Below are 26569 nucleotides of genomic sequence, written 5' to 3'. Positions count from 1 at the left end.
AGAATTGCCTAAGGACTTATAGATCTGCATTGTACCCCCCAAAATCTCCAGCCAGTGTCTAGCATGACTTCCGAGAGAAAGACTGTCTTTAGTCTATCTAATGCCAAGCAACCGTAACCAATAATAAACTAGAACATTATAACAATATACTATAATAAAGGTTATGTGAATGTGGTCTCTCTCTCTCTCTCTCTCTCTCTCTCTCTTCCTCTAAAAATATCTTATTGTATTGCACTCGCCTGTATTTGGACCATGGTTGACTATGGGTAACTCAAACTGTGGAAAGTAAAACTGGGATGAGGGGGAACTAATGTATTTGGATATGTAAATGTATGGTTTTCACCAAGTTTGGAAGATTTTGGTGATAATTTATTCAAATTTTTTTTACTTCAATCTCTTTATCCTCTTCTTTGACTCGAATGGCACTAATGTTAGACCTTCTAGTATTGTGTGATAGGCCTCTCACGCTCTGTTCACTTTTTTCCAACATTGTTCTCTCTGTTTTTCAGATTGGATATCTGATTCATCAAGTTAATAGATACTTCACTCTTGTCATTTCCATTCTGCTATTGTGCCTATCCAATGCACTTTTGATTTCAGTTACTGTATTTTTAAGTTCTAGAATTTTTAGTTGTTTCTTTCTTACAGTTTCTATAAGTCTCCACTGTGAACTCCTGTTGTTCCATTCATTTCAAGAGTGTTTACCTTCATATCTTAGAGCATAGTTAAAATAACTCCTGTAAATCTGCTGGTAATTTCAACATCTGTGTCTTCTTGGGGGTGGCATTTGTTGACTGCCTTTTCTCTTGAGAGTTGATCACATTTTCCTGGTCCCTTGCATGTCGAATACCTTTGAATTGAATTCTGGACATTTTGAGTATTACATTGTTAAACTCTGGGTCATTTGGAAAATGCTGACTTTTTTTATTTTACCAGACAATCTACACAGTTCTGTTTTGTATGCTGTGGGCGGTGGTTCTAAGATTAGGTCGATTTTCTAAGCCTTTGCTATGCTGCTTTGAGTCCCATGCATGTCCTATTTAGGGGTTAGTCTGGGACGTGAGCAGTGGTTTATATCATAGCTCAATTCTCGAAGCCTTTGGGAACATCCCACACATGCACAGCTCAGGGACTTGCTCTGGGTCATACACAGAATCAGGGTGTCCTCTTCTTCAGCTCTCTCCTCTCCAGGATTCTTCCCGTACTTTCCTGCTCTTAAGACCTCTTTTTGCATTGTTTTGGCCAAAACGATTGGATTTCTCTTGAAGTTTTAGCAGCCTATGCTGCTGCAGTATAGTTCCCCAAGACTGGGGCCATTCTCAGGGCAAAGCAGTGAAACAAAAAAATAACAGGGATTCTCCCCACACTCTTTGGACCATGAGGGCCCCCCATTTCCCTACTTTTCTGTCAGTAAGACCATGTTTCTCTTGGAGAAACTTTAAGCTGCCTGTGCTGCTGCTCAGTATTCTGCCACACAGTTCTTGCCTGTGGCCACCCTTGGAAATGAAAAATACAAACAAAACGTAAAACCTGGATATTCCCCACACTCTCCTATTTGCAGGGGCCCCTTTTCCAGGTCCTCTGGCCAAAAAGAGGGTGTTTTCTTGGAGTGTTTGCTGCCTGCTCCCCTGCACAATTCTGACCTCAGGTCAACCCCAGAGGAAAAAACAAGAGGATAAAAACCCCAGAATCTTATTCAACTTTTCAAGTTTTGATTCATCACCTCAATTCACCTGCTATTGTTTTATCTTTTGGAGTCAGGTAGTTGATTTTTGTGTTCTGGGTGCAGTTTAGAGATAGGTTGGAGTGGGATTCTTCCTTCTTGACCATCCCTGGTCACCCCCTCCTCTTTCTGAAGCTCTCTCTTATTTCCTTTTTTCTCTTTGTTTCTCCCATACCTACCATTTTTTTTTCTTTCTGCTTTACCCTCTTTCTTTGTTTTCACTTTGGGCTCCTACATCCAAAGAGCAGAAAGGAAGAACCAATAGTCTTTTGGTGATCTAATGCACAAGTTGAAAACTGTGATTGTGTTAAAGTAATAAATTGAAGTCAAGTGTGAAAGTAGACCCAAGAGGCTGGAGAAACATGAAGATGCAGAAAAGGGTTGGAGGAGAATGCTTGTGCCAAATCGATCACCTGGCTGTTTCACATCAAATGGTCGCATTTGCACTTGTTGGTAATTTCTATGCATAAAACTGGCTCAGCACGGCTCAACACTTAATAACTGATCCTTGGGGTTTTCCTTATTTCCTTTTCTTTTAAGACATCTGCTGGATCTATTATTCAATTGTATATAATCTTATAATGAATGCCACTGAATTTTGAGATTAGAAGGAATTTCAGCAAACTATTACTCATTGTCTTAGTCTGTTTGTGTTGCTATAGAGGAATATATGAGGCTGGGAAATTTATAAAGAAAAGAGGTTTATTCAGCTCATGGTTCTGCAGGCTGTACAAGAAGCACAGAGCTGACATCTGCTTCTGGTGAGGGCTTCAGGCTGCTTTCACTCACGGCAGAAGGAGAAGGGGAGTCAGTGTGTGCAGAGATCACACAGCAAGGGAGGAAGCGAGAGAAAGAGAGAGAGAGAGAGAGAGAGAGAGAGACAGAGAGAGAGAGAGAGAGCGGGGAGGTGCCAGGCTCTTGTTAACAACCAGTTCTTGTGGGAACTAATAGAGTGAGAACTCATTTGTTACCTCAAGGACTGCACCACACCATTCATGAGGGATCCCCTCCCATGACCCAGACACCTCCCATTTGGCCCCACTCCAACACTGGGGATCAGATTCCAACATGAGATTTGGAGAGGTCGAGCAGACCAAACCATAGCACTCATTATTCTAAAGAGACATGACATTCTTAACACTGAATTTAATAAAGTAAACTGTTTCTATTCATGTTTTGAGAAATAACTGACCATATAAAATGATATCCCCTTTCATGCCTTCAGTCAATAGCGTTTTTGCAGTTCGTTTGTTTTGTGGCATGGTTTTAGAAGCATGGTGGTGTGTGAGATGTTATGGTCAGTGTGTTTGGAGGATAGAAGAGGGTGTCACTTGTCATAATAATCCATAGATTGAGCACTCACTAGGTACAGATCGTAACGATGAGTGCTATGGAGTGAGCATTCAGAGGGAAATTATAATAATGACAGTTGGGCATCACTTTATAGTTTGCAAAGTTCACTTCATTGTCTCCTTTCATATTCCCAAGAGTCCTAGGTAGGTATTGTTATTGGGTAGATAGTATTTATAACTCCTTTCCAGAAGTCCCCTGAGCTTCAGGTCCCTCCTTGCAGCTGCCAACTGTCATCTAACTATCATGCAGGCATTCATACTCCGAACCTCTGACCCTCAACTCCTCCTCTTCCTCAGCCACCTCCATGCCTCATCTCTGTTTTGGTTGGCACTACCCTACTCCAAAGGAGGACATCTAAGACGCCCTAGCTTCTCCCCTTCCTTTCAAAGCCCCATCCATTCAGTCTTTTCTCACACCTTGCCTAATCTCAGATCTTGGATCCACTGTCACCTTCTAAGTAAATCCCCAAGTCTCCTCTCAGCTCTCTGTAGCACCCTTTCTATTAACATCTACCCATCAATCCCTTGTTTCTCATGCTTTGCTAAGTAGTTCCTGGCACATAGTGAATGTTCAGTAAATATCTACTGGCCACTAATGCCTCCATGTCTTTGCACATGAGATGCACAGGCTCTGGAATGCCTTTCCTTATTTTTCTTCTTCTGAATAACACCCCCTTATCCTTCGAAGTTCCGTTTAGTTCCTAGCTTAATTTTCATAGTTGAGTCCCCACCTTTTTGAGCCTTTATTCCCACAAGCTCCCACAGCATTCTGGCACATCTCTGTTCTAGTAATTCTCCACGTGTGGGTCCTTGCACTATGAAGAGTGCCTCTTAAAAATGCAGATTCCTGGGAATACTTTTAAATGAATCAGTATTGATGATAGTGTGGCCCAGGAATCTGCATTTAAGAAGCCCCACTTCTGGCTCAGTGATTTGGATGCGCAGGGGACAGAGTAGTGAGGACCACTGCTCTCTTCTCTCACCTACTATGGCCCTTACAACTAGTTCCAGGAGCAAGGGGTGTGGCCACACAGAGCAGTCTCTGGTTAAGTTTAACTGCCACCTGTGACTGGGTGGCCAATGACAGCAGCAAAGTTACTCGATTTAACTAGTTTTAACTCTATCTTTATAAAGAGGCACAATACTTTTTCATTTGTTTGTTAAAGGTTTTTTTGAGCTATAATCTTACATGCCCTAAAATTGGCCTTTCTTAAATGCCCTACACAACCCCTAATCTACTTTCTGTCTCTATAAATTGGTTTTTTCTGGATTCATATAAATGGAATCATACAATACATGGTCTTCTGTATCCTTTACTTAGCATAATATTTTTGAGGTTCATCTGTTTTGTAGCATGTGTCAGTATTTCATTCCATTTTTATAGCTGAATACCATCATGTACATATGCCACATTTTGCTTATCCATTCATCAGTTGATGGACATTTGGGTTGTTTCCATTTTTGGGCTATTACAAATGATGCTGCTATGACATTTGTGTACAAGTCCTTGTGTGAACATATGTTTTCATTTCTCTTGAGTAGATACCTAGGATTGGCATGGCTGGTTCATAAGGCAAATAGGTACTTAACTTTTGAAGAAACTTCTGAACAGTTTTAAACAACTGTATCACTTTCCATTCTCTCCAGCACTTTTTATTATCCATCTTTTTGGTTGTAGCCATCCTAGTACATGTGAAGTGGTATCTCATTGGAATTTTGATTTGCATTTCCTTAATAATAACTAGTGTTGTGGAGCATCTTTACATGTGCTACTTGCCATTTGCCTATCTTCTCTGGGAAAATGTCTGTTTAGATATTTGCCCATTTTTATTTATTTATCTATTTCCTGCTTCTTTTCTTGTTTCCTTTTTTTTTCTAATTCAAAGTATTATGGGGGTACAAACATTTTGGTTACATAAATTGCCTTTGCACCTCCTGAGTCAGAGTTACAAGCGTACCCTCCAGACAGCATGCACTGCATCCTTTAGGTGTGAATTTACCCATCCCCTCCCCCCCTCCTCCCACCTGCCCAACACCCTGTGAATGTTACTTCCCATATGTGCACATAAGTATTGATCGATTAATACCAATTTAATGGTGAGTACATGCAGTGCTTGTTTTTACATTTTTATAATACTTCCCTTAGTAAAGTGAGTTCCAGCTCTATCCAGGATAATACAAGAGGTGCTAGATCACCATTGTTTTTTGTGGCTGAGTAGAACTCTGTGGTATACATATACCACATTTTATTAATCCATTCATGTATTGATGGGCACTTGGGTTATTCCCACATCTTTGCAATTGTGAATTGTCCTGCTATAAGCATTCTAGTGCAGATGTCTCTTTTATAAAATGTCTTTTTTTCCTTTGGGTAGATACCCAGTTATCCTGCAGAAATTATTCCACAACATCAAGAAGGAAGGAATCCCCCCCAACACGTTTTACGAAGCCAACATCACCCTGATACCAAAGCCAGGAAAGGACTCAACAAAAAAGAAAACACAGAACAATATCCCTTATGAATATAGATACAAAAATTCTCAATAAAATCCTAGCAAATTGAATTCAGCTTCTCATTTTGCCCAATTTTAAATTGGCATATTTGTCTTATTATTGAGTTTTACAAGTTCTCTGTATATTCTGGATACAAGGGGAGCAATACATTTACTTGATGGAGGGAAAAACGTCCAAGAAACCCCTGCCCAGTTTGTAGCAGCCTGGCCAACAGGATCTCCACAGCTCTTCTTTTCTCAGTGCCAAGGTGTGGCCCCTGGGGGACTCCTGGAAGCAAATCTTTGATCTCAACCTCCTCCATGGCCTAAACAAGAGCAAAAGGGCAATGTGGGGACATAGGGATAGAAAGAGCTTCCCCAACAGCATAGGCACCTGGAAAGGGCCATGGAGGAGGGAGGGGTGGGAGCTGCTTTCCAACAAAGGGTTCTTACATGTAGCTAAGGGAGTTCCCACTTCATGGTGGGGTAATAGAATAGAGGTTTGTCCTGGTCCCTCTCAGTATTAAGAGTCTATGATCTTATGACTTCACCCTCCGCCCCACCATCCCAAGCCTGGGCACAGAGCCACCCTTCAGAATATATGTGGGCTTCTCCCATGGCCTCCATTCCCACAGGGCTCCCTTCTGCTGGAGTGGTCCCGTTCCTGTGGCCCCATGTCCTTAAGGGCTTGCTTGTCCCCAGTGGCCAAACTCTCTACTCCTCAAGGAGATCATGGTGCCTTGAGGACACCGTCGGTGTCACCTCCATCTGTGTAGCCCCAACAGCCAGCACAGAATGCAGCTCAAAACGTGTTCTCATACAAGTTTCTTGCGTTACTGAATAAAGAAGGAAGGATGAGTTCATGTATTGGAAATGGAAAAACTGAGACTCAGACAGGTTAAGTAATCTGCCCAGATTCATGGCGATTGTTAGTTGAAGAGGTTGAGTCTCAAATTAGGTTTTCTGATCTTCCAAAATGTTTTTTCCACTATATCAAGTCATGAGGCCTAGCCTCTTATCTTTAGAGGTTCAATTTAGAGAAGAAATAATTATACTACAAAGCTGACCAGGGATGGTTCTGAGAAGTGGTACCAGCAGAGGGCAAATGGAATAGCGAGGTATTTCATTTCTGCACATGATGGTTTATTCTGCCCTTCTGCATTGCACCCTGGATTTGGTGGAGATGATGGGGAGTAAATATCTCAAGAGGGATTTCTTCTGTTTTATGGGATGCTGGAAGACCTCTTGGTGGGATTGGGATTTGGGGAATGAAAGCAACAATGCCAGGAAGGACCCTTGAGGCAGTGGAAATAGCAGGATCCCCAAGCAGGAGAGGGCTGAGGTAGAGCATGACTGGGACCTGGTGAGTTGTCCCTGTGACATTTGGGTTCTCTCAGGAGCCGGGTGAGTTACAACTAGAGAGCTAGGGTGAGATGCTTTTGAAAATCAAACTGAAGCGTTTGCTCTTCTACTCTGCAGTGGGACATTATTAGAGGTTTTAGAGGAATCAATTGGCTCACCAAAATAATGTACATGTTTTTTCCAGTTTCATACAAAATTGAGAGTGTTCTTTTACTTATGTAATTCTCTATTCTCTCCTATTCTGATTACACCATCTCAAAAATCAGAGACTCTTAAAACGTCTTTGCAGTAAAAAGAAAATGGTGGCTTTTGTTTGCTGTTTGGTGAAAAGCTGGCTCCAGAAACGCTCTATAGGAAAGTAAGCAAAAGATACGAAGGCGGCAGGCACCTTGGCAACGTGAATATATCTCTTAGTGAAATGACTCCCTGGCTTGACAGAGCAGGGTTTGCTTCCAGCCCCCTCATGCTCCAGCTGGGAAGGAAATGTTTTTTAGTCAGCCTTGGTTTTTAGATATGAGCATTGTGCCTAGCAGACAGTGGGAACTGAATGAATGAATGAATGAAACAAACATGTTGAATAAGCCAGTAAGTGAATGAATGAATGAATGAATGAATACTATGATGGTGTGTTTCTCCTATACATACTGTTACCCAACTAGTAATAGTGAATTACCAGATTACTTCTCCCAGTGATTGGTAGTTTCTTGGGAAAGGAAAGAAAGTCATTGAGTAAAGAGAATTTAACAGCCTAGGACAGTCTGATCCGATGATAGTTTAAAAAATATTCTTCAATTTGGGTGTATTTATAAAGAAATTAGTCCATTGTTACTTTATTTTTTCAGAGAGCTGACATATAATTCAGTTGCTTAGCCTTACCATGAGAAAAGGTTTGAAAGTCTCCAATTTTCTGTCACTTCAAGTCTATATCCTATTTAATGTTACATTCATGATCTTCAGAACCCCTTGGATCTGGGTCTCCCTTAAAGAATCAGAAGAGAAACTCTGACCACAGTTATTTCTGTGTCGTTGGCTAGAGAGGAGAACTCTAAACTAGTGGTCAGGAAACCTGAAAGACCCAGCTCTTTTATTACCATGAAAATGTTATCAAAGTAGCCTTCTCCCTTACTTGTTTTATGAACTTGCCATGAGGGATTTACAAAACCCTTTGGACAATGTGGAGTTTTTTAAAAAGTTTGGAATCCTGAAGAAGAAAGAGTAGTGGATGGCCCAAAGGTTTACATTAGAGGAAGCAAGTGTGCTCTTTTAAATCATGGGAGGAAGCCACTGTGATTCCAAGTGGGAAAAACTAATCTTGCATCTTCTTTTAAATGAAAATTTGTCCTGTGGAAATCTGGCATTCAGCCTGATCTGGGATGGTGCCAGTGAGTGGGCAGGCAGTGAATGGTAGCTAATTAATTAGTCAATCAGAAAGTATTTATAGAATTCTCTAGGTATATAGCACCATGCTGGACTCAGTGGGAGATGCAAAGAAACATAAGATACAACCTCAGCCCTTGAAAAGCTTGCAGCCGGTCTCTTTGGGAGGCAAGGTGTACATGTGCTAACAGAAAAGAAAGCACAAGGCGGTATTTTAATTGGGCAATGTGTCTTACAGATACTAAATATATAATCCAGACAAACAGGCTATTATTCTGGGTTTATCACCATTTACACTGTGCCATGGGGTGTCAATGTTCAAAGCAGCTATGAAAACTGCTTTCATAACTGGTTAGATTGAGTTAGTAAAGGGCTTAGCAAACCTTTTACCACTGAGCATAAGATGGTTTGGGTGAAGAAAATATGAGGGATCAGGGAATCCTATTTTCCAAATGTGGTTCTGCAGAGATTGTGCCTCTGTCCTTTGCAGAGGACTATTTAAAAGCAAACGAGTCATTGTAAAAATGTTTAGAGGGAAAATATGTAATTAAAAAACTAATTACATACCAAAATTTTCATTTTATAGTAACTACACATACACATAGACATGGACAGAGGAAAATGAAATGCTGGAAAAAAAAAATAAAGGTACACAGACCTGAAGTTCTCAGTTAGTCATTTTCATTGACCAGGTCTTCTAGATGACTACTTAACATGCAAATATGATAACTATTCTCACCAAGAGCAAAATGAGATGGATTGTTTTAATAGCAGTAGCTAACATGTTTATCACCAACCATGTTCCAGACTTTATATACCTTTGTACTTCATAGCAACCCCATATATAGGTAGTAACTGAAGCAAAGCAAAATGAAGCTCTTTTCTCAAAGTCTCTCAGCTGGTGAGAGCCAGAGTACAGATCCGGGTCTGCTTCCAAAGCCAGGACCTCTCTGTACTATCCCGGTTAAAGATGAGCAAAACAATTAAGACCTTATAAAATATTTGAAAGTAGGTGGAACTCTCCTTTTCTGGAAATTGTTACGTCTGTCTTAGTACTTTAAGCATAAACATTGTACTATGGGTATAACATTGGACACTGGACATAAACTTGGACAGTATTTGAGGATGGGTTTTATAAGATGAGCTAGGAGAAAAAACTTTTTAAACAATGACAGTCATCTTTTCTCCTAGGAAAATATTTTCCTTTTTTTAAAATTTTAAAAAATTTTTAATTACTATGAATACATAATAGTTGTACACATTTCTGGGAGGAAAATATCTTCTTGATTCATGAGTACTTATTATTCGAAGATAGGATATGAGAGGATGCTGACTGGCTATGTTCTTACTGAAGTGTATGAAGTATTTGCAAATACTGGGAGAAATGTGATGTGAGAAAAGTTTGAATTGTTTAAATATTTAGAATACTAACTTATTTATTTGGAAAAAAACTTGATTTTTAAATTCACCTAGAGACAAACAATATGCAAGGCCCATTTTCCTGTCTTTTCCACACTTTTTGAAAATCATTTATTAAAAAAATTGATTGACAACAAAGTATATCATGATGAATGTTCAAAACACTAGGGGCAAAGAAGATTCCAAAAACTTCCTCCAGGGAAGAAAACATAGGTTATATCCAAAGAATCAAGAATCAGAATGGCTTTGGACTTCTCAACAACAAACTAGGAAACTAGAAGACAATGGATCAATACCTTTAAAATTCTGAGGAAATTTTCCAGCCTGGTATTCTATACTCAGCTAAACTAGCAATCAAGTGTGAGGGCAAAACAAAGATAGTTTCAGACTAGCAAGGTCTCAAAAAATTGATGTTTCATGTACCTTTTTTTCAGAAGAAGATACTCTTCCCAATTAAGGAAGTACACCAAGAAAAAAGGACATAGAATCCAGGAAATAGGTCATAAGGGAGAGCGCAGGGAAATCTCTAGAGTGAAGATGACAGCAGATCCCAGGTTATAGATGTGCAGCGGGCCTACGGAGCAATCATGCAGATTGGAGTAAATCTTCAGAAGAGATACCTCTGAGAAGAAAGAACCCAGTAGAATTCCAGATGTGTTTGGCCCTATAAAATGTAGACTTATACAACTGAGGAAGTTTGGAGATGAGTAATTTTAAGCATATAGGAAACTGGGAAGATGAAAATAATTAGGAACATAGTGCAAAAATGGAAAACAATCTTTGTATAACTCATGACTCAGATGCAAATAGTCATAGTTGTGTTAACACTGGATATTGATCTAACAAAAATTGTGCTATAACATTAATGGGAGAATGAGAAAAAAGGAAGTATGCATGTATATGGTAGTGGGGATTGGGCAAGGAAAAAGTAAACCCTCACATTTTTGGTGGGAACCCAATGGATAATGCCTAATACTGAAGAAAAACAAATAAGACACAGAGATAGAAGCATGTTATTTAGAGATAAGGAGGTGATTGCCAAAACAAACAGCTAAAATAATTCAAAATGGCTGACTCTTGAGACAAAGAATGAAAGGGAGCAGACAGGGCACTGTTGTGATTGTATATGAACATTTGTTTTTACAGAACTACTGACTCTTTAAATTCTGTGCATGTCTAGCTTTTATAAAAATAAAAATTAAACTTCAAAAAAGGAAAAACGAGGGGAAAATCCAAATAAGACAAGGATGGGTGTACTTCTCATTACAGGTGAAACTCAAAAGAGAATACTCAAAAATTAATATAAGGCCGGGCGTGGTGGCTCACGCCTATAATCCTAGCACTCTGGGAGGCCGAGGCGGGTGGATCGCTCAAGGTCAGGAGTTCTAGACCAGCCTGAGCAAGAGTGAAACCCCATCTCTACCAAAAAATAGAAAGAAATTATCTGGACAACTAAAAATATATGTATATAGAAAAAATTAGCCAGGCATGGTGGCGCATGCCTGTAGTCTCAGCTACTCGGGAGGCTAAGGCAGGAGGATCGCTTGAGCCCAGGAGTTTGAGGTTGCTGTGAGCTAGGCTGACGCCATGGCACTCTAGCCAGGGCAACAGAGCCAGACTCTGTCTCAAAAAAAAAAAAAAATTAATATAAAACAAGGAATTAAGATTAACCTCAAGTATAGTTTCCTAAAATCTTTGAAAGGAGAAAGTCATGAAATACGATGTCCCTTCCTCTTTCTTTCCACACACCCTCAGACTCTGGTCCAGTGTTTGTGTGTACCCTCTGACCTCTCCTTGTGCTTGGCTTCTACTTAGATAGGATGACTAGAAAATGTGGAGGGCCAAGTTTGAACTGCATCATGTAACCCAGTCTCTTAATTCTCCAGCTGTGAATCTGGAGAATTCTCTTGGCTCCTCATCTGATTCTTAGAAGATGTTATTTTGAGCCACCTTGCCCTGTGCCCCTACACTGCTGGCTTCCTGATCCAGCCTCCCCTGTCTGTCCCCCTGGCTCTGGCTCATTCCTTATCCTGACCTTACTATCTATATTTGCTTTGACTACCCTATGCATTTCCTCAATCTAAGTCTTAATTCCTGGCTTCCACCTCCTCATCAGAACTTGGGTAAATCCACTTTGAAACACCAAGGCGGATGGGACTGCCTGGGAGGAATTTGGAGAATCTGCAGCTCTGTTCTTACCTCCTTCTTGAGAGCCAGGATAGCAGCTGAGAGTGTATGTGGGGAGAGAGAGAGAGAGAGTTTTGGGAGAAGAGGGCACGGTCATCTTGGACCCAGTCATTCTCCCTGGGAATGCTAACATGTATCCTGGTATATTCTTTCTTTTATTTAATATTTATTCTTCATTCTCTCTTAGAAGCTGTTCTAAAATTTTAAACCCAGAGGCATCTTTCCAGCTTCCTCACATGAGCTGTATTTTGACCTCTTTAAGGGCTAAGGCAAGACCTCAGTCTTGCTCATGGTGATTTTACACGGAGTGACATCTGAGTCACTTTTCAACTGCATTCCATACCAATCATCCCAGCCCTGCAGTTTATGGGCTGACTCCTGTTGTCTTTCAACATACGGAGCACTATTAGATAGTGTGAGTTTCCGTCTTGTAAGGGAGTCTGATTAAGCCACAGTCAGAGACAGAAGTCCTAAGTGTGAAATGTAACAGGCGTTCCCAAAACAGCTTGATCTGCGAGTTGCTGGAGGTGGCTGGTGCGTTTCTGTTGGGGGGTAGGGAGATTGCTAACAAAGCAAACACATTTTTTTCTATCACAGGCTAGGTCTACGGTGGTAACATTTGGCAAGTTGAGTAACAGGGAGCATAGATAACTGTGAACAGATGGGCAACTATTAAAAGATTTGAGGGGCTTTCATCATTTCTCAAATGGCCTTCACCCACCTACAGCATGCCCGGTTCCCTTGCAAGAGGATTACATAAAGGATTCAATTAAATTTCTTCTTTCTTCTTCTTTTTTTTTCTTCAATTGCAATGGAAGTAAAAGCTCTGACGTGAAGAGGAAAAGAATAGATGAGAAACTTCTAATTTTGAATCCCCTTAGGATTAGATGCTGATTTCAGCTGTGCAGAGAACACTGCCCCATATTTTGAAAGAGTAATCTGCCAGTTTGAGCAGAGATGACTTTCCAAAATAGCGAACTCCACCATCCATGGCTGATGGCCATCTGACATTCGGAAACAGAATGACAGAGCTATACACATAAGCATAACCTTGATAAGTGTATAAGTATAACATTGCTTTTTAAAAACAGCAGTGGCACATCATCATTGTATTTAAGCTCGAAACTAATGGAATACAAAATACGAAAGAGAAATGCATTGTCTGGTGCCCAGCAGAAATATAAAATATTCACCCATCTGAGAGCAATAACATTTACCCATATTCTAGGGCAGCAGTGTCTCTGAGTCAGAAGCCTGCTGGTCTTCTTTTGCTCGGAAAGATGCTTGGAAAGTTCTTAAGAGTGAGAACTCCAGGCACTGATTAAGATGAGGCATGTTCTGTTCTCTTTGGGGCAGCATCCTGCTTTTGCCGAAAGCAGTTATAAGTTGGCATGGCCTGGGTTATGGTGGATCTCATGAACCTGGCCAAATTAGATTGGGTTCCATTCTTCAAAGCTTGTCTTAATGACATGTAAATTCAAAGGTCAGTAATTTTGAGGTATTTATCCTACTCATTTAATTATCTGTTTGGAAGCAGGAAGGACAGATACTCTGTCTCATTTTTATTTCCAGTCCTTTAGTCAGTTTCAATCCCTATTTATCCCAGCCAAGAGTACAGGGTTACTGAAGATCCCCATCTCTAAAGATCACCCCGCCCAAGACTAAATTTTGCCTAAAGATAACCAGCAGCATTACAAAAGGAAATAACCATTTTTAATATGATACATTCAAATCCCACCATTCAGAGTAATTAACATTTAAAATAACTCGGCAACAGAAACACCGAAACAAACGAATAATAAGCGGAAAACAATTAGCTCTTGGAGGTGATGGCCTCGTCGCCTGCTTAATGATGCGCAGTTTCATAAACTCATGGTTCTCCTGAGCTGGGCTGTTTGGTTTCGTGTAATTGAGTAAACAAGGATTGGTAGAAGGTTTAGTGTCCCCTGGAGAATTATATTTTAACAGAAAGAATTATTGGAAATAGTTAAAACATGCTCCCACCATTTAGCAGAACGAGAGTTGGCAATATTAATTTTGAGATATACTCTCTCAGGCATACAAGTAAGTGCTGTTCACAGATTGTGTCCTATAACAAGGAAGCATCCAAGCAGGCACTGGAGAGCCGTGCAAAGGGAGTGAATATTTGTGTATTGCATATTGGGCTTGTAAAAATCACTGAACTGAATAGAAAATAAGCTCCATATAATTTGCTGTTGTTTTTGTTCCAGGTTTTAGGTTCTTTTGAATTTCACGTGTTTTCCTGATTGTAGAAATACTCGTTACATAATTAAAGCCCTTCCGAGGGATTTTTATTTTCCTCCTTTGCTGCTGTTAAGTTTCACGGTGTCGGTTTGCTAATTCTCCCTGATGCTCACGCGGGCTCCTTTTGTGCCTGTGCTTTTCTAGAATGGCAGACATGCAGGAGCTGGTGCAAAGACTGGAGCGAGCCGTCAGCCGCCTCGAGGTGCTGTCTGCAGAGTCCCGCAGGCCCCCTGGGGACTGCGGGGAAGTCAACGGGGTCATCAGAGGTAGGGCCACAGACTGTTGTCATTCCTCGTCTGAATTTGTTCCTGTCATTTAGTTCTCAAGAAATTTTTCTGTCTACTTCCTTCAACTTCCCTACTCCTTCCTTTATATGTTGACCATGGCATTAGCCAGAGGGAAACGATCTCTGAAAAAGAGAAAGGAAGAAAACCTTTCGACCCATAATTCACAAAAATTACCAATATCTGTGCCTCTTGAGAGCATAAATCCATGTGCCAAATGTCATTATTTGTAATGCTTCTGCTGCTATTCCACACTCAATGACTAAATATATTATTGACGTAATTATCAAAAAAGAAACTAATCTTCCCGTTTAGAATGTAAATCGGAAGGAATTATCATTATGTAGATTTTAAGTTTAGAGAGAACAAGTCATTAAATTTAGGAACTGCGGTTTTGAAGGAGGCTAGTCTGACGTGAAGCCAAAGATGACATTAATGTAACAGGGCCCTGTCCCACTGTTCTACCTTTGCCTGTTCCTGACCAACTACGCTTTTAAAACTATATGCTAACACCACGCTTTAAAAAAAGATTTTTAAAAATTATATGATCTAAAATAAAAAGTTAGCTATTTTTCTTAAAAAGGGTACCATGTGTGTGGCAGACTCTCCAAGTTATCTACAGTAATTTTTCCAATTCCTACTTGTCTAAAGATGTATGTAGTTTAACAAATAAAAATATAGGACACCCAGTTAAATTTGAATTTCAGGTGAAGAACACATATTTTATTTTTGGTATAAGTTATGTCCCAAATACTGCATGGGCTGTACTGCAGGATACCCACTTATACTAAACATGTATGCATTGTCTTATCTGAAATTCAAATTTAAACGGGTGATCTGTATTTAATATGGTAACTCTATTCTTGTCACATGTGCATTTCCTCCTTATCCTGACCCATTTTGAATCCCGTCAGTCTTTGGGGGACTGAGAAAAGCCTTGGGGAAGAGGGGGCTTCGGAAAAAGCTTTCACCAGGACAGACCTACACTGGTGCTTCTAGAATTTCAGGCGTATTTGGAGCTGTGCCTTGTATTACATGCCACGGGACAAAAATTACTGTGTGAGCACAAATGTGCTGGCTGGTTTATTTCCCCCTTGAACATAATGAAAATTAAAATGCTTTGAATGAATTGAAAGGGGGTGTTGTTTAAAGGAAGGTTGCCAGGAGCCTGTAAGTTTTTTCCGCACCAACTGAGACACATCTATGATTTCATTTGAAGCCTCTTTTTTGTTAACTATACAGTTGGTATATGAGATTCAGTAAACCTTATTCGTAAGAACATATTTTCACGTTCTCTTCAGTAACTTTGTTTCATTCTGCTGTTGGCATCAGGTGATTAAAGACATTTCTCTAAATTGCTGACCACAAATATAAAGTCTATAAATTCACAAATTAAGTTAAAATACATTTTCCAGGAGATTGTACAGTATCGTTGAGTAAAGACAAAAAAATAAAAACCTCAATAATTATTCAAAGAAGTACTGGACTGAACTTTGTATTTTCTTTATAAAAGAAGAATTTTTCTGGGAAAATTAATAGGTTAAGTAGAATTGGAGGGCATATAATTAAATTGTTTATTAACAAATATTTTCTCATATAACAAATCATTCCAAACCAATTATTAAGCAAAGATCTTTTAAAACAACTTAGCCAGCAATTTACTATTTTACTTGAAATGAAGTAGTGTAATTAGTAAAATGTCTGAATGATATCCGTCCTGAAAACATTTTACTAATCCTAAACATCATTTCCATTTCTTCTTAATTAGTAAGTTTGGGTAATTTTCTAAATTCTGGTTTTAATAAACCTTTAAGAACAACTTTTTGCCTTAAATATAAACATCATCATTATGACACTCTTATAACAAAGTTAAATTTTTTTATTTTAAAAGAGACTTTCAGAAGGAACACAATCCATTATAAATACATGATATGTATAGATCAAAGGACTACCCTCTGTGGTACTGGTATTATGATGTGTTTTATTATGTTTTTTTCCCCCCTGACAATCAGGTAAGTTCAGCTCAACAGTTAAGGAAATATATTTGCATTTTTGCCACGTGACGTGCACTGTGCTAGATGCAAGGAAATCTAAGATGAATTATGTAAAGTCCTAATGCTCCAGAATCTTTGGTCTTGATGCATTACTATTCAGGGCCACAAATGCTTTGATTAGGAGATGCTCAAAGGATGCAATCTGGGAAGAAAGACAAGTCTGCCCGCAGGAGGTGTGAGCAGAGCTGAGTGATGAAAGGAAAATGGAAAATATTCCCTTTTATCATGGTCCCTTCTGCTGTGTAGAGGTCTCCGTCACATTTCTGAAACTTGCTCCCACTTTAAATAGTCAGCAGAGAGCCCTCCGGCCTCTTCCATAGCAATCAAATGGATCCATAAGGAACCTTTCCAAATGGATCCATAAGGAACCTTTCCAAATGGATCCATAAGGAACCTTTGCACTTGTGCCCCTTTTGTGCTCCAGAAGGGTGCCATGTACTGTGTTTTGGACTTTAGGATACCTCAGCTTCAACAGCCTGCTCAGAAGTTAGACTACAGGGGCAGAGAGCTGTAAATATGTGTTTCCATCATCCTTTGGACCTGGGGGAAAAAAAGAAAGAAGGAAACTTTATCCTGTGGTTTTGTTGGGTGTGGATGATATATTTGTACAATACGAGGAAGAGGATCCTAGGTTTTGGTTTTGGTTTTAATAGCCTATAGTGCTCAGTTTGTCCATATTATGTTTCTCAAAATTAGAGACATGAAATCAGGGACTTAGATTTTTTTCTGTTAATTAAAAGGCAGGAGAGAAATGTGGAGCACACCGGTTGGGCCGTTGTCACTTCAGCTTTCACAGTAATTTGGCTTCAAACCCGACAGGCACTGGCTCAGCGGTCATTTTCACTCTGCCGTGGCCCTCTCCCCTCCCCCTGGGGAGTGAAGAAGGAACAAAATGAGGGACATCAGCTTTCTTTTCCTCCTTGCCTAGAGGTCATTATTGCCTTTTAATTGTCCTGGGTAATCTTGGTAACCATTTTTAAGGTTGTCATAGCACCTGGGCAGGTCATTGTAGAAGAAAGTACCCTGGCTTTGGGTGAATGGACTAGGTTCAGGTTTTGGATCTGCCTTTTATTTCGTCTATAACTTTGGTCCAGTCACATGTTCTGTTTCCATCTCCGTTTTCTCATCTGTAACATTGTGATGGTGCTACTTACGTCCCTGGGTTCGGAAGGAAGGAAATCCTTACATAGGTAGCAGGACGAAAACCAGGAAAACAATGTTTTCCGGAGCCGTTGAGAAGTGTTTAATAAATATTGATTGAGTGAGGGAATGACTTAGTGAATGAATTAGTGAGAATGACATTGGTGATATTAAACTTGCGTATTATCTATGACAAGACAGACAGCCCCAGCTTTTCATTAAACTACCAGGGAATAACAAAATGCTCCTCTTCCAAAGGTGTGGCCCCCTCCGTGGAAGCCTTTGATAAGCTGATGAATGGTATGGTGGCCGAGTTTTTAAACAACAGTAGGATCCTTGCTGGTGATGTGGAGACTCATGTGAGTACTTTCCTCCCCTGTGCTCTGTGGAGAGTTCAAAAAGACCAGCCCAGACTCTGACAACTCTATTGCTGTGATGAGATCTTTATTTTTTTTTCATCCTGTCTAGGCAGGTGGTGGCTAAATCATTCCTTTACCCATTCATTCATTTACTCATTCCGGCAATGACTACTGATTGAGCATGGCCTGTTCTAGAAGCTGGGGTTACAGGGATGGACAAGATAGGCCAAGTCCTGCCCTCACAGAACTTTCACTTTAGTCTGGGGAACGAAAGCAGGATAATGATACAAAAAGTGCTAGGAGCAGGGATATTGCTTGAGGTAGGAATGCATGTCCAAGGAGGTGATAATTGAGCAGAGATCTGAGTGGAGAGAAAGAAAGAGCCCGTGGAGTGACGTGGGGAAGAGAGCTCCAGGCAGAGGAGACAGCAAGGCCCAGGGCAGAGGTCTAGAGAATGGAACCAGCTTGGCGTGTTCTCAGCAGAGCAGAATGCCAGCGAAGCAGTGGGTGAGGGAGAGAGGTAGCAAGGGCCAGAGCACAACAAGGGCTTCTCAGTCACAGTGAGGGGCTTGGCTCTCATTCCATGTGTGATAGGGAGCCCCGGGGGGCACTGGGCAGAGGAGACAGGGCGATTTGATGGGTGCTTTAAAAAGATCCTCTGGCTGAGCTGACCCAGTCAGCAGCCACCCTTCTTCTTTCTTGAAAGTACAGCCTGAAGATGTCACCTGACACCCATTAAGATTACTACTATCACAAAAACGGAAAGTACAAGTGTTGGCGAGGATGTGGGGAAATCGGAGCCCATGTGCACTGTTGGTGGGAATATAAAACGGTGCAGCCACTGTGGAAAACAGTTTGGTGGCTCCTCAAAAAATTAAAACTAGAAATACCATGGGATCCAGCAATTTCACTTCTGAATATATATCCTGCATAATTGAAAACGGGGTCTCAAAGAGATACCCATGTTCTTAGCAGCATTATTCACAATAGCCAAGAGGTGGAAGCCACCCAAGTGCGCATTGACAGATGAACTAAATGTGGTCTATACCTACGATAGAATATTATCCAGCCCTAAAAAGGAAGGAAATCCTGTTACATGCTACAATATGGATGAACCTTGAGGACATTATGCTAAGTGGAATAAGCTAGACATAAAAAGACAACTACTATATGATTCCACTTATATGAGGTCCCCGGAGTAGTCAAATTCGTAGAGACACAAAGTAGAATGGTGGTTGTCAGGGCCTGGAGGGGAGGGGGGAATAGGAAGTTGTTCAGGGGGTGCAGAGTTTTCGTCTGGCAAGATAGAACAAAGTTCTGGAGATTGTTTGTACAACAGTGTGAATACACTGAACACTACAGAGATGTACACTTAATGGTTAAGATGGTAAATTTTGTGTTATGTGTATCTTACCACAATTTTTTAAAAAGTGCAGCCTGAGGAACAGCAAAATCATAGAATTTGAGAATCTGTGGATTGGAAGAGAACTTTAAAGATATTTAAGCCAGCCTCCCAGTTTTAGACACTTTTTATACTTTTAAAAATATTAGTATCATCCCTGAGGTTAGTCATTGTTTTCATGCATTTAGTGCAAATCTAAAGTAATAGCCAAACCAATTAAAAACATAAAAAGAAATTTATCACCAGCTTCTCTTTCATTGGCTGTTGTTTCTCACAGAGGATTGAATTCCAAATCCGTTTGCCTGTAGATTTCTCAGCAACAAGACAATCATGGCAAAACCATTTTCAGTATAGATTCACAGAAAATCTGATTCTTGAGTAAAGTTGTGGTTTGGGGTTAAAAAAAAAAAGTGAAAAGGGATTCTCTGCCCCTCCCCTAATTAGACATCATATGCAGCACCCAACACCAGTCTTCCAGGGGATCCGGTAACTCTGGTTCTATCAGGGCTTCCAAGACTGTAATTAAATAGGTGCTTATCTCATCACATTGCAATATATTTGTTCGTCACATCTAAGCAAAACAAAGACTCTTCTCACAACCTCCATTTTTATTAAATATTTCTGTTGAGATACCCATTGGCAAAAGAGGAGAAGCTTTCATATACATGAGTTCCAGAGGAGTCTGTGCACTAAGACGTGTCCACTTCAAATGTGTCACACGGCTCTGTCGTTGCTCCGTTCTTTTCCTCAGTGTTTTTGTTTATAAGAAACGTTGTATGCAGCAAGATAGTGGCTGAGCATCTTAGATTCTGAGGCATGATAATTCCTCAAAGCTTACGTATACAAAAGAATATCATCCCCAATACACTAAAAGAGATTCTTGAGTGATTGATGAACATTTACTCTCTTGAACACTATCACAATAATTATTGTAGCATTATTATTCCTATTAATTAATGTTGACAAACTTCTGAGGTACAGAGTACATTATAATTCATTAGAAATATCTCAAAAATTCTGGATAGAAGCTTTTTTTTTTTTTGAGACAGAGTCTCACTGTGTTGCCTGGGCTAGAGTGCCGTGGCGTCATCCTAGCTCACAGCAACCTCAAACTCCTGGGCTCAAGCGATCCTCCTGCCTTAGCCTCCCGAGTAGCTGGGGCTACAGGCATGCACCACCATGACAGGCTAGTTTTTTCTGTATATTTTTAGTTGTCCAATTAATTTCTTTCTATTTTTAGTAGAGACGGGGTCTCGCTCTTGCTCAGGCTGGTTTCGAACTCCTGAGCTCAAACCATCCGCCTGCCTCGGCCTCCCAGAGAGCTAGGATTACAGGCGTGAGCCACCGCGCCCGGCCTGGATAGAAGCTTTTTACAAGAGAATAATGAGTCCTATAAATAAATATATTTAAATTTGCATTTTAAAAAATGTAGGAGTTGCATATTATCTTCAAATTGCATAGTAAACAGTCCCTTTAAATTTTGGTCAGAACAAAGTAAGTTATAAAGTGTAGCTTAATTTATATTAAGTTTTTTCTCCTCTCCACTTGTCACCCTGTAAACAGGATGACTCAGATGAAGGAATATTCTCAACAATGAATGTGTAATGCATAAAGAAATTTACGTTTTCCACTAGTTTTTAAAAAACCTAAGAAAGGAAGGAAAGGAAAAAATAAAAGAAGGAAGGAAGGATGGCAAACAAGCAAGAAAGAAAGAGAAAAAGAAACACTTGTCATCTGAAAGTTTAGACTCTGGCTCTACAACACAAAGGAAAGTACAGGCAGCTATAGTCCATCTGCCCATTACTTTAATACTTTGAACAAGTAGTTTATTTTTTTCTCTCTCTTATAGAACCATGTGTCATTGGCATTAAGCTTGCAGCTGCTGCCTCTCACATAAGCCAGAAGTGGGGGTTGAACTTTATTCCAAGAACACACCTGTTGCCTAGAAAAAAACCCCTCACATACCTGATTGCACAGGATGGAAATTTGAGAATGACACAAATGTGCATCATGTTAAATCCTGTGCCTGTACTTAAAAGCTATTTCTCAGATACTAATAATGAATAAGGGCAGCCAAGCTACGATTTAACGTCTGTCTCAATGTGTTGGCTGCTGGTTGGGCTTAATTTACTGAGCACTCAATAGTCTATTGACAGAACAGACCACAAAAAAAGGGGAACTAATAGCTACAATTAGGAAGCTCTGCTGAACCAAAGAACATAACAGGTTTAGAAAAGATTAGATCTTGTAAAGCCTTCTTGTATGCAACATAAACCAAAGGGCTTATTTAAATCCTTCTTCAACCCAAGAACACTGACACAGCTTGCACCCCCTTTTAAAAAGAATAAACAATGCATAATTTTATAATAGATGTTTAGGGTAAATAGTCCTCAACGTCAAAGGAAAGGATCCTCTAGAAACTGGGCATACATAATACCAAGCCTTTGGTTGGACATCATTTATCCACAAATGGACTAATATGAGTGGTTATTTTTTTTTAACAAAGCTGTCCTGTTGTTATTCATGGTATATGGAACTAATGTCGGGACTATTTCTAAGTGATTTGACAAATAGGAAGCAACTGCGAATCATAGCTCTTCCTAACCCAAATCCTTTTTGGAGATTTATAGAATTTGTATTTTAAATGTTTGTAGCAGTCTGGAACATTTATTTCCTATTCTTAATTGAAATGGATCTTAAAAACCTTTATTAATTGTTTAATAAAATGAGAGAACCACAATTTGAACAAAAGGGCAATAAATTCAACCAGGCATAACACACATAAAGCATAATATGATTAAATCACATGCCATGAAATATTATGGTCTTGAGTTCCCTGACTTTATAGAGGATGAATATCATTAGGCAATTATTACAGCCTCACTTTTGATGGGTCATGATCACTATACTAGATGTTCCTAGTCTTTACCATTTATTTAAATCATCTACAAAATGTTTTGTTCATTTTATGCCCTGCTGGTTGGGTAATGAGTTCAGAGTTACAAAATGAGACAGAAGTCTCTCTTCCTCTGACCAGCACTAGCAGTTTGTATTATTAAATATATTCGGATTTTAGAGCTGCCTCTACTTTTGACAGCATGACCTTGAGCTAGTCCCTAAACCTGCTCCTTAACAAAGCAGGATGACATGGTTTCCAAGGGCCTTCTGGCTCTCACAACCTGTGAAAATGACTCATAGGTTATAACAGCCTTAAAACATGAAGGGACTATTTGGTTTCCAAGTGAAGAGTTTGCAATTGAGTGGCATCAACCCCATTATAAAAAGAGTCTTGAGCCATGCCAGGGAAAAACCGTGGGAAACAAGTGGAAGGGGAAACCTGTCAGAGAAAGGATACACAGAACACTAAAGATAAAATTTCTTCCTGCTTTACTGTGGTATGGAGGAACATCTGACTCCTTCATGTAAAAAGACCCTTAGGCCTCCATGAGTCTGTGCTTCCTGGTCCTACAGGTTGTCATTTCTTCCTTTAAGTGGACCTCATCTCTGGAACAAATAAAAACCTTATATCTGGAAGAAATAATGCAAAAATATCTGCGTGTTAATTTAGTTTACTAATTGTATCTGTATTCTTCCAATTCGTTTGATTTTAGAAAACATTCGTAGGTAATTTGTATTCACTAAAAAAGTGATAATTTGCATTTTTGGTGCTTTAGAATCTGCGCCTATGTAGGGTCCTCACTTTCCCCCAAATTATCAGAAGCACCAGTTTGGGGCTGACTCCACGAACCAGCCCTTTCTACGCAGATCTCTTGACTTTCCCACACTGCCTTCCGCCAAGTTGGTCCTTCCATTAACTTCCAGTTTCCTTCTAATTGTTTTAATGTGAACATTTATTTTTATTATAACTAGATGTAGAATATCTTGGCAATCGCAAGCCCAAAGGATCTGTATGTCTTTCAGTTTCTCCAAACGGCAGAGATCCAAAAAATGACTTGCATAAAGAATTCTGCCTCTGGATTTCATACAGGCTTTAAATCGGGCTTCTCCTTTCTTGTTGCCTTAACCATTAACGATAGTCAGAAGTTTTGGAGAAAGAAACCCATAGAAATCATCCATTCCAATTTTACACCCCCTTTCTTCCTTGCCTGCTTTCTTGCTTTCTCCCTCTCTTTTTTCTTTCTTCCTCTCTCCCTTCCTTCCTTCCCCCCTTTTTTCTTTTTTCTTTCCTTCCTTTTTCTTTTTTTTCCTTCTTTCCCTCCCTCTTTTCTTTCCTTCCTCCCTCCCTCCCTTCCTTCCATCCATCTGTCTTTCTGTCTTCTACAGAGAAGGAAACTGCAAACCAGAGAGGTTTAGGTGATGCGTTGAAGGCCACAGAAACTCAATGGCAGAGCCGGGAATCGTCTCAAGAGTCTCAATCTGTCCCATTGGCTGACGCCTGCTTTGACCTGCTGGACAGCTGTGTCTCCCACCACCCTTGTGGGTAACTGGTTCCCTAATGAGAAGCAAGGCAGCACTGACCTACCTCCTCCTTCACCCGCTTTTTCCAGAATAGGAAGATCGGTCAGCCTAACACAGGTTCAGGCCTAGGGCCAAGGAGAGGGTGGAAGGCCACTGTGCCTCACCTCCAGGACAGAACTGTGTCCCACATGGGTCTTCACTTCTGCCCCTTCATCCTGGCCCGATATTGGCCCGGTCACTACTCGTTGTGCTGTTGGCACTGAAATTGCAGAATTCAGAAAGGTCCCAGATAGATCAGCCTCTGTTATCATTTCTTCCCAGGAATGTGGAGAATTTTTATTCTCAGCCTTGAATACACACTTTGCTACCAAACATATGCTTTGATTCACAGCCCATCTCCTGCTAAGTCACTGGCCTTAGTTGGACATCCCTGTGACTACTTTTTTACTTAAGGAAGTTTGATTTCAAAACATGCAATCCTCATCTCTCTCACTGAGCATTCTATTAATGTAATAATTTCATAACACACTCAGAGCTTTGGGGACTGGCCAGTAAGAAACTTGACTTGGAATCAAAACATCTTCGGTGGGCCACAAGGCATCACTAACCACCAGGATTGCCCCCTTTTCTCTACCAAAATGAAACATCATCAAAACTATCTTGCTGAAACAATGAAGTAGGTTCCATGAGTTTCTAAGGTTAGTGCTTTTATTTTTTTCTTCCTGAACAGCGAATATGCTTTTTGCCAAACTCTTGCCTGAGTGTTTTTCTTTCTACTTTGTAAATAATTTAACTTTTTGAATGAATAATTGCGTGGATTAAAGAATTGCAGTCAGGAAAAGCACTGCATTGAGAAGTGTACCAATTTATATGTGCATGCCATCTCCCTCCCTACCCCTAAGGATGAGTAGTTTTCAAGTTTCTTATGTATCCTTATGTTTGCTTTTGAAACTACATTTATTCTTATTATTGGCTTTCTTATTAAAGGTCACCTCATTATATACAAAGCTTTGCACCTTGTTTCTTCACTTAACAATATCTTCTAGAGATCTGTTCTATCAGTACGTATAGAGCTTTCTCATTGTTTTTTACAGCTTCATAACACTCCTCTGTGTAAGTAGATCATAGTTTATTTGACCAGGCCCCCATTGCTGGTCAGCTACCCAGCAGGTCAAATGTCCCCCATTGGGACATTGGGCTGTTTTTAATCTTCTGCTGCAGTGCATAACCTTGTATGCACATAATTTCCTATATGTATAAGTATATCAGGAGAAATTCCCCAAAATGTGATTACAGGGTCCTGGAAGCATACAAGTGGCATGGTCAACTGGGGAATTTGAGGCAAGTTTAATAGAGGGACTTAAAGCTATTGGCAGGGTGTCGGGAAACAAAAAAGGACGAAGTACCCAGGACTACCAATAACAGGAGCCTCTGCTCCACCAAGACTCAGAGAGGCAAGCTCAGGGAGCAGGTATCAGACCCATCTGTAGAGACACAGCCAAGCCCAGAGATCAGCAGGGAAGAACCATGGAATAAAGACTCCTATGGCCCACTTGTCTGCCGGGCCTTCCATTGGCTGAACCCCGTGAGAAGGCAGGAGTCAGGGAGCCTGTGGGTCTGCTGTTGTCTCGGTGGTCAGCCAGGAGCACAGAGCAGGTGCAGGAGAACAGTTAGAGACTGGAGCTAGGGCAGCAAAATAGAGATCGTCAAGACACTGGGTGAAGGGAAGGGCATCTCACTTGTGAGATCTACTGTCAGTTGCCTTCCATAGGAGATTTCCATTTACGTGTCCATCAGCAGTGAATGAGAGTGTTTATTTCCCCACACTCACCTACAGAGGGGGATGTCAGTAGACTTTTTCAGTCTGATAAGTGAGAAATGGTATTTGTGTGTGGTTTCAACAATGAGAGTGAGGTCGAGCATCTTTTCATGGAGGTTGTTGATTTCCTTTTTTTTTTTTGAGACAGAGTCTTACTCTGTCACCCAGACTGGAGTGCAGTGGTGTCATCTATAGCTCACTGCAGTCCCAAACTCCTGGGCTCAAGCAATCCTCTGCCTCAGCCTCCCAAGTAGTTGGGACTACAGGCATGAGCCATGACACCTGGCTAATTTTTGTAATTTTTGTTGAGACATGGTCCTGCTATGTTGCTCAGGCTGGTCGTAAACTCCTGGACTCAAGCAATCCTTCCACCTCAAGTGCTAGCATTACAGGCGTGAGCCACTTCACCCAGCGGGTTTCTTTATTACTGATTTCTAAAGATCTTTACATATTGGGGATACCAGCCTTCTGTCTGTGGTGAGAGTTGCAGATATTTTTCCCCTATTGTCATTATCTTATGACATTCCTTCTGTGTTTTTTTTTTTTGATCATGCAGAAGTTTTTTTTATGTAGTAGAATTTATCATAAACATATCCATTTTTTTCTTTATGGCTTCTAGATTTTGAGTTGCGGTTAAAACGCTTTTTCTTCTAAACACTCTTATGGCTTCATATTTTACATGTAAATTTGATCCACATTTGAGTTTATCTCGGGGTGTGATGTAAGGTGTGGATCCAACTTTTTTTTTTCCAAGTAGTTTCTCACTATTCCCATCACCATTTTTTAATCGGTCCATTTCCCCCATTGATGAAAATGCCTGCTAAATACCTGTATGTCTTCGCGTCTGTTTTGAGACTTTCTGTTCATTCCATCGTGCGTCAGTCTGTTCGTGTCTCAGTACCATACTATTTTAAT

General features: G+C 40.3%; 1 protein-coding gene across 1 annotated transcript in view; it reads left to right on the top strand.

Moving 5' to 3' along the window:
- Positions 1 to 26569, top strand: part of CAP2 (CAP, adenylate cyclase-associated protein, 2 (yeast)) — a 156890-nt gene that overhangs the window by 8782 nt on the left and 121539 nt on the right. The window contains exons 2-3 of the mRNA XM_012643265.1: positions 14322 to 14443; positions 17914 to 18014. Coding sequence (XP_012498719.1) covers positions 14323 to 14443; positions 17914 to 18014 — 222 coding nt within the window. The 5' untranslated portion in view covers position 14322. The remainder of the gene's footprint in view (positions 1 to 14321; positions 14444 to 17913; positions 18015 to 26569) is intronic.

Source organism: Propithecus coquereli, unplaced genomic scaffold, assembly GCF_000956105.1.
Source record: "Propithecus coquereli isolate 6110/MARCELLA unplaced genomic scaffold, Pcoq_1.0 Scaffold194, whole genome shotgun sequence".
Lineage (NCBI taxonomy): Eukaryota > Metazoa > Chordata > Mammalia > Primates > Indriidae > Propithecus > Propithecus coquereli.
The sequence above is the reverse complement of the archived record's forward strand: the minus strand, read 5'-3'. Positions and strand labels throughout refer to the sequence as shown.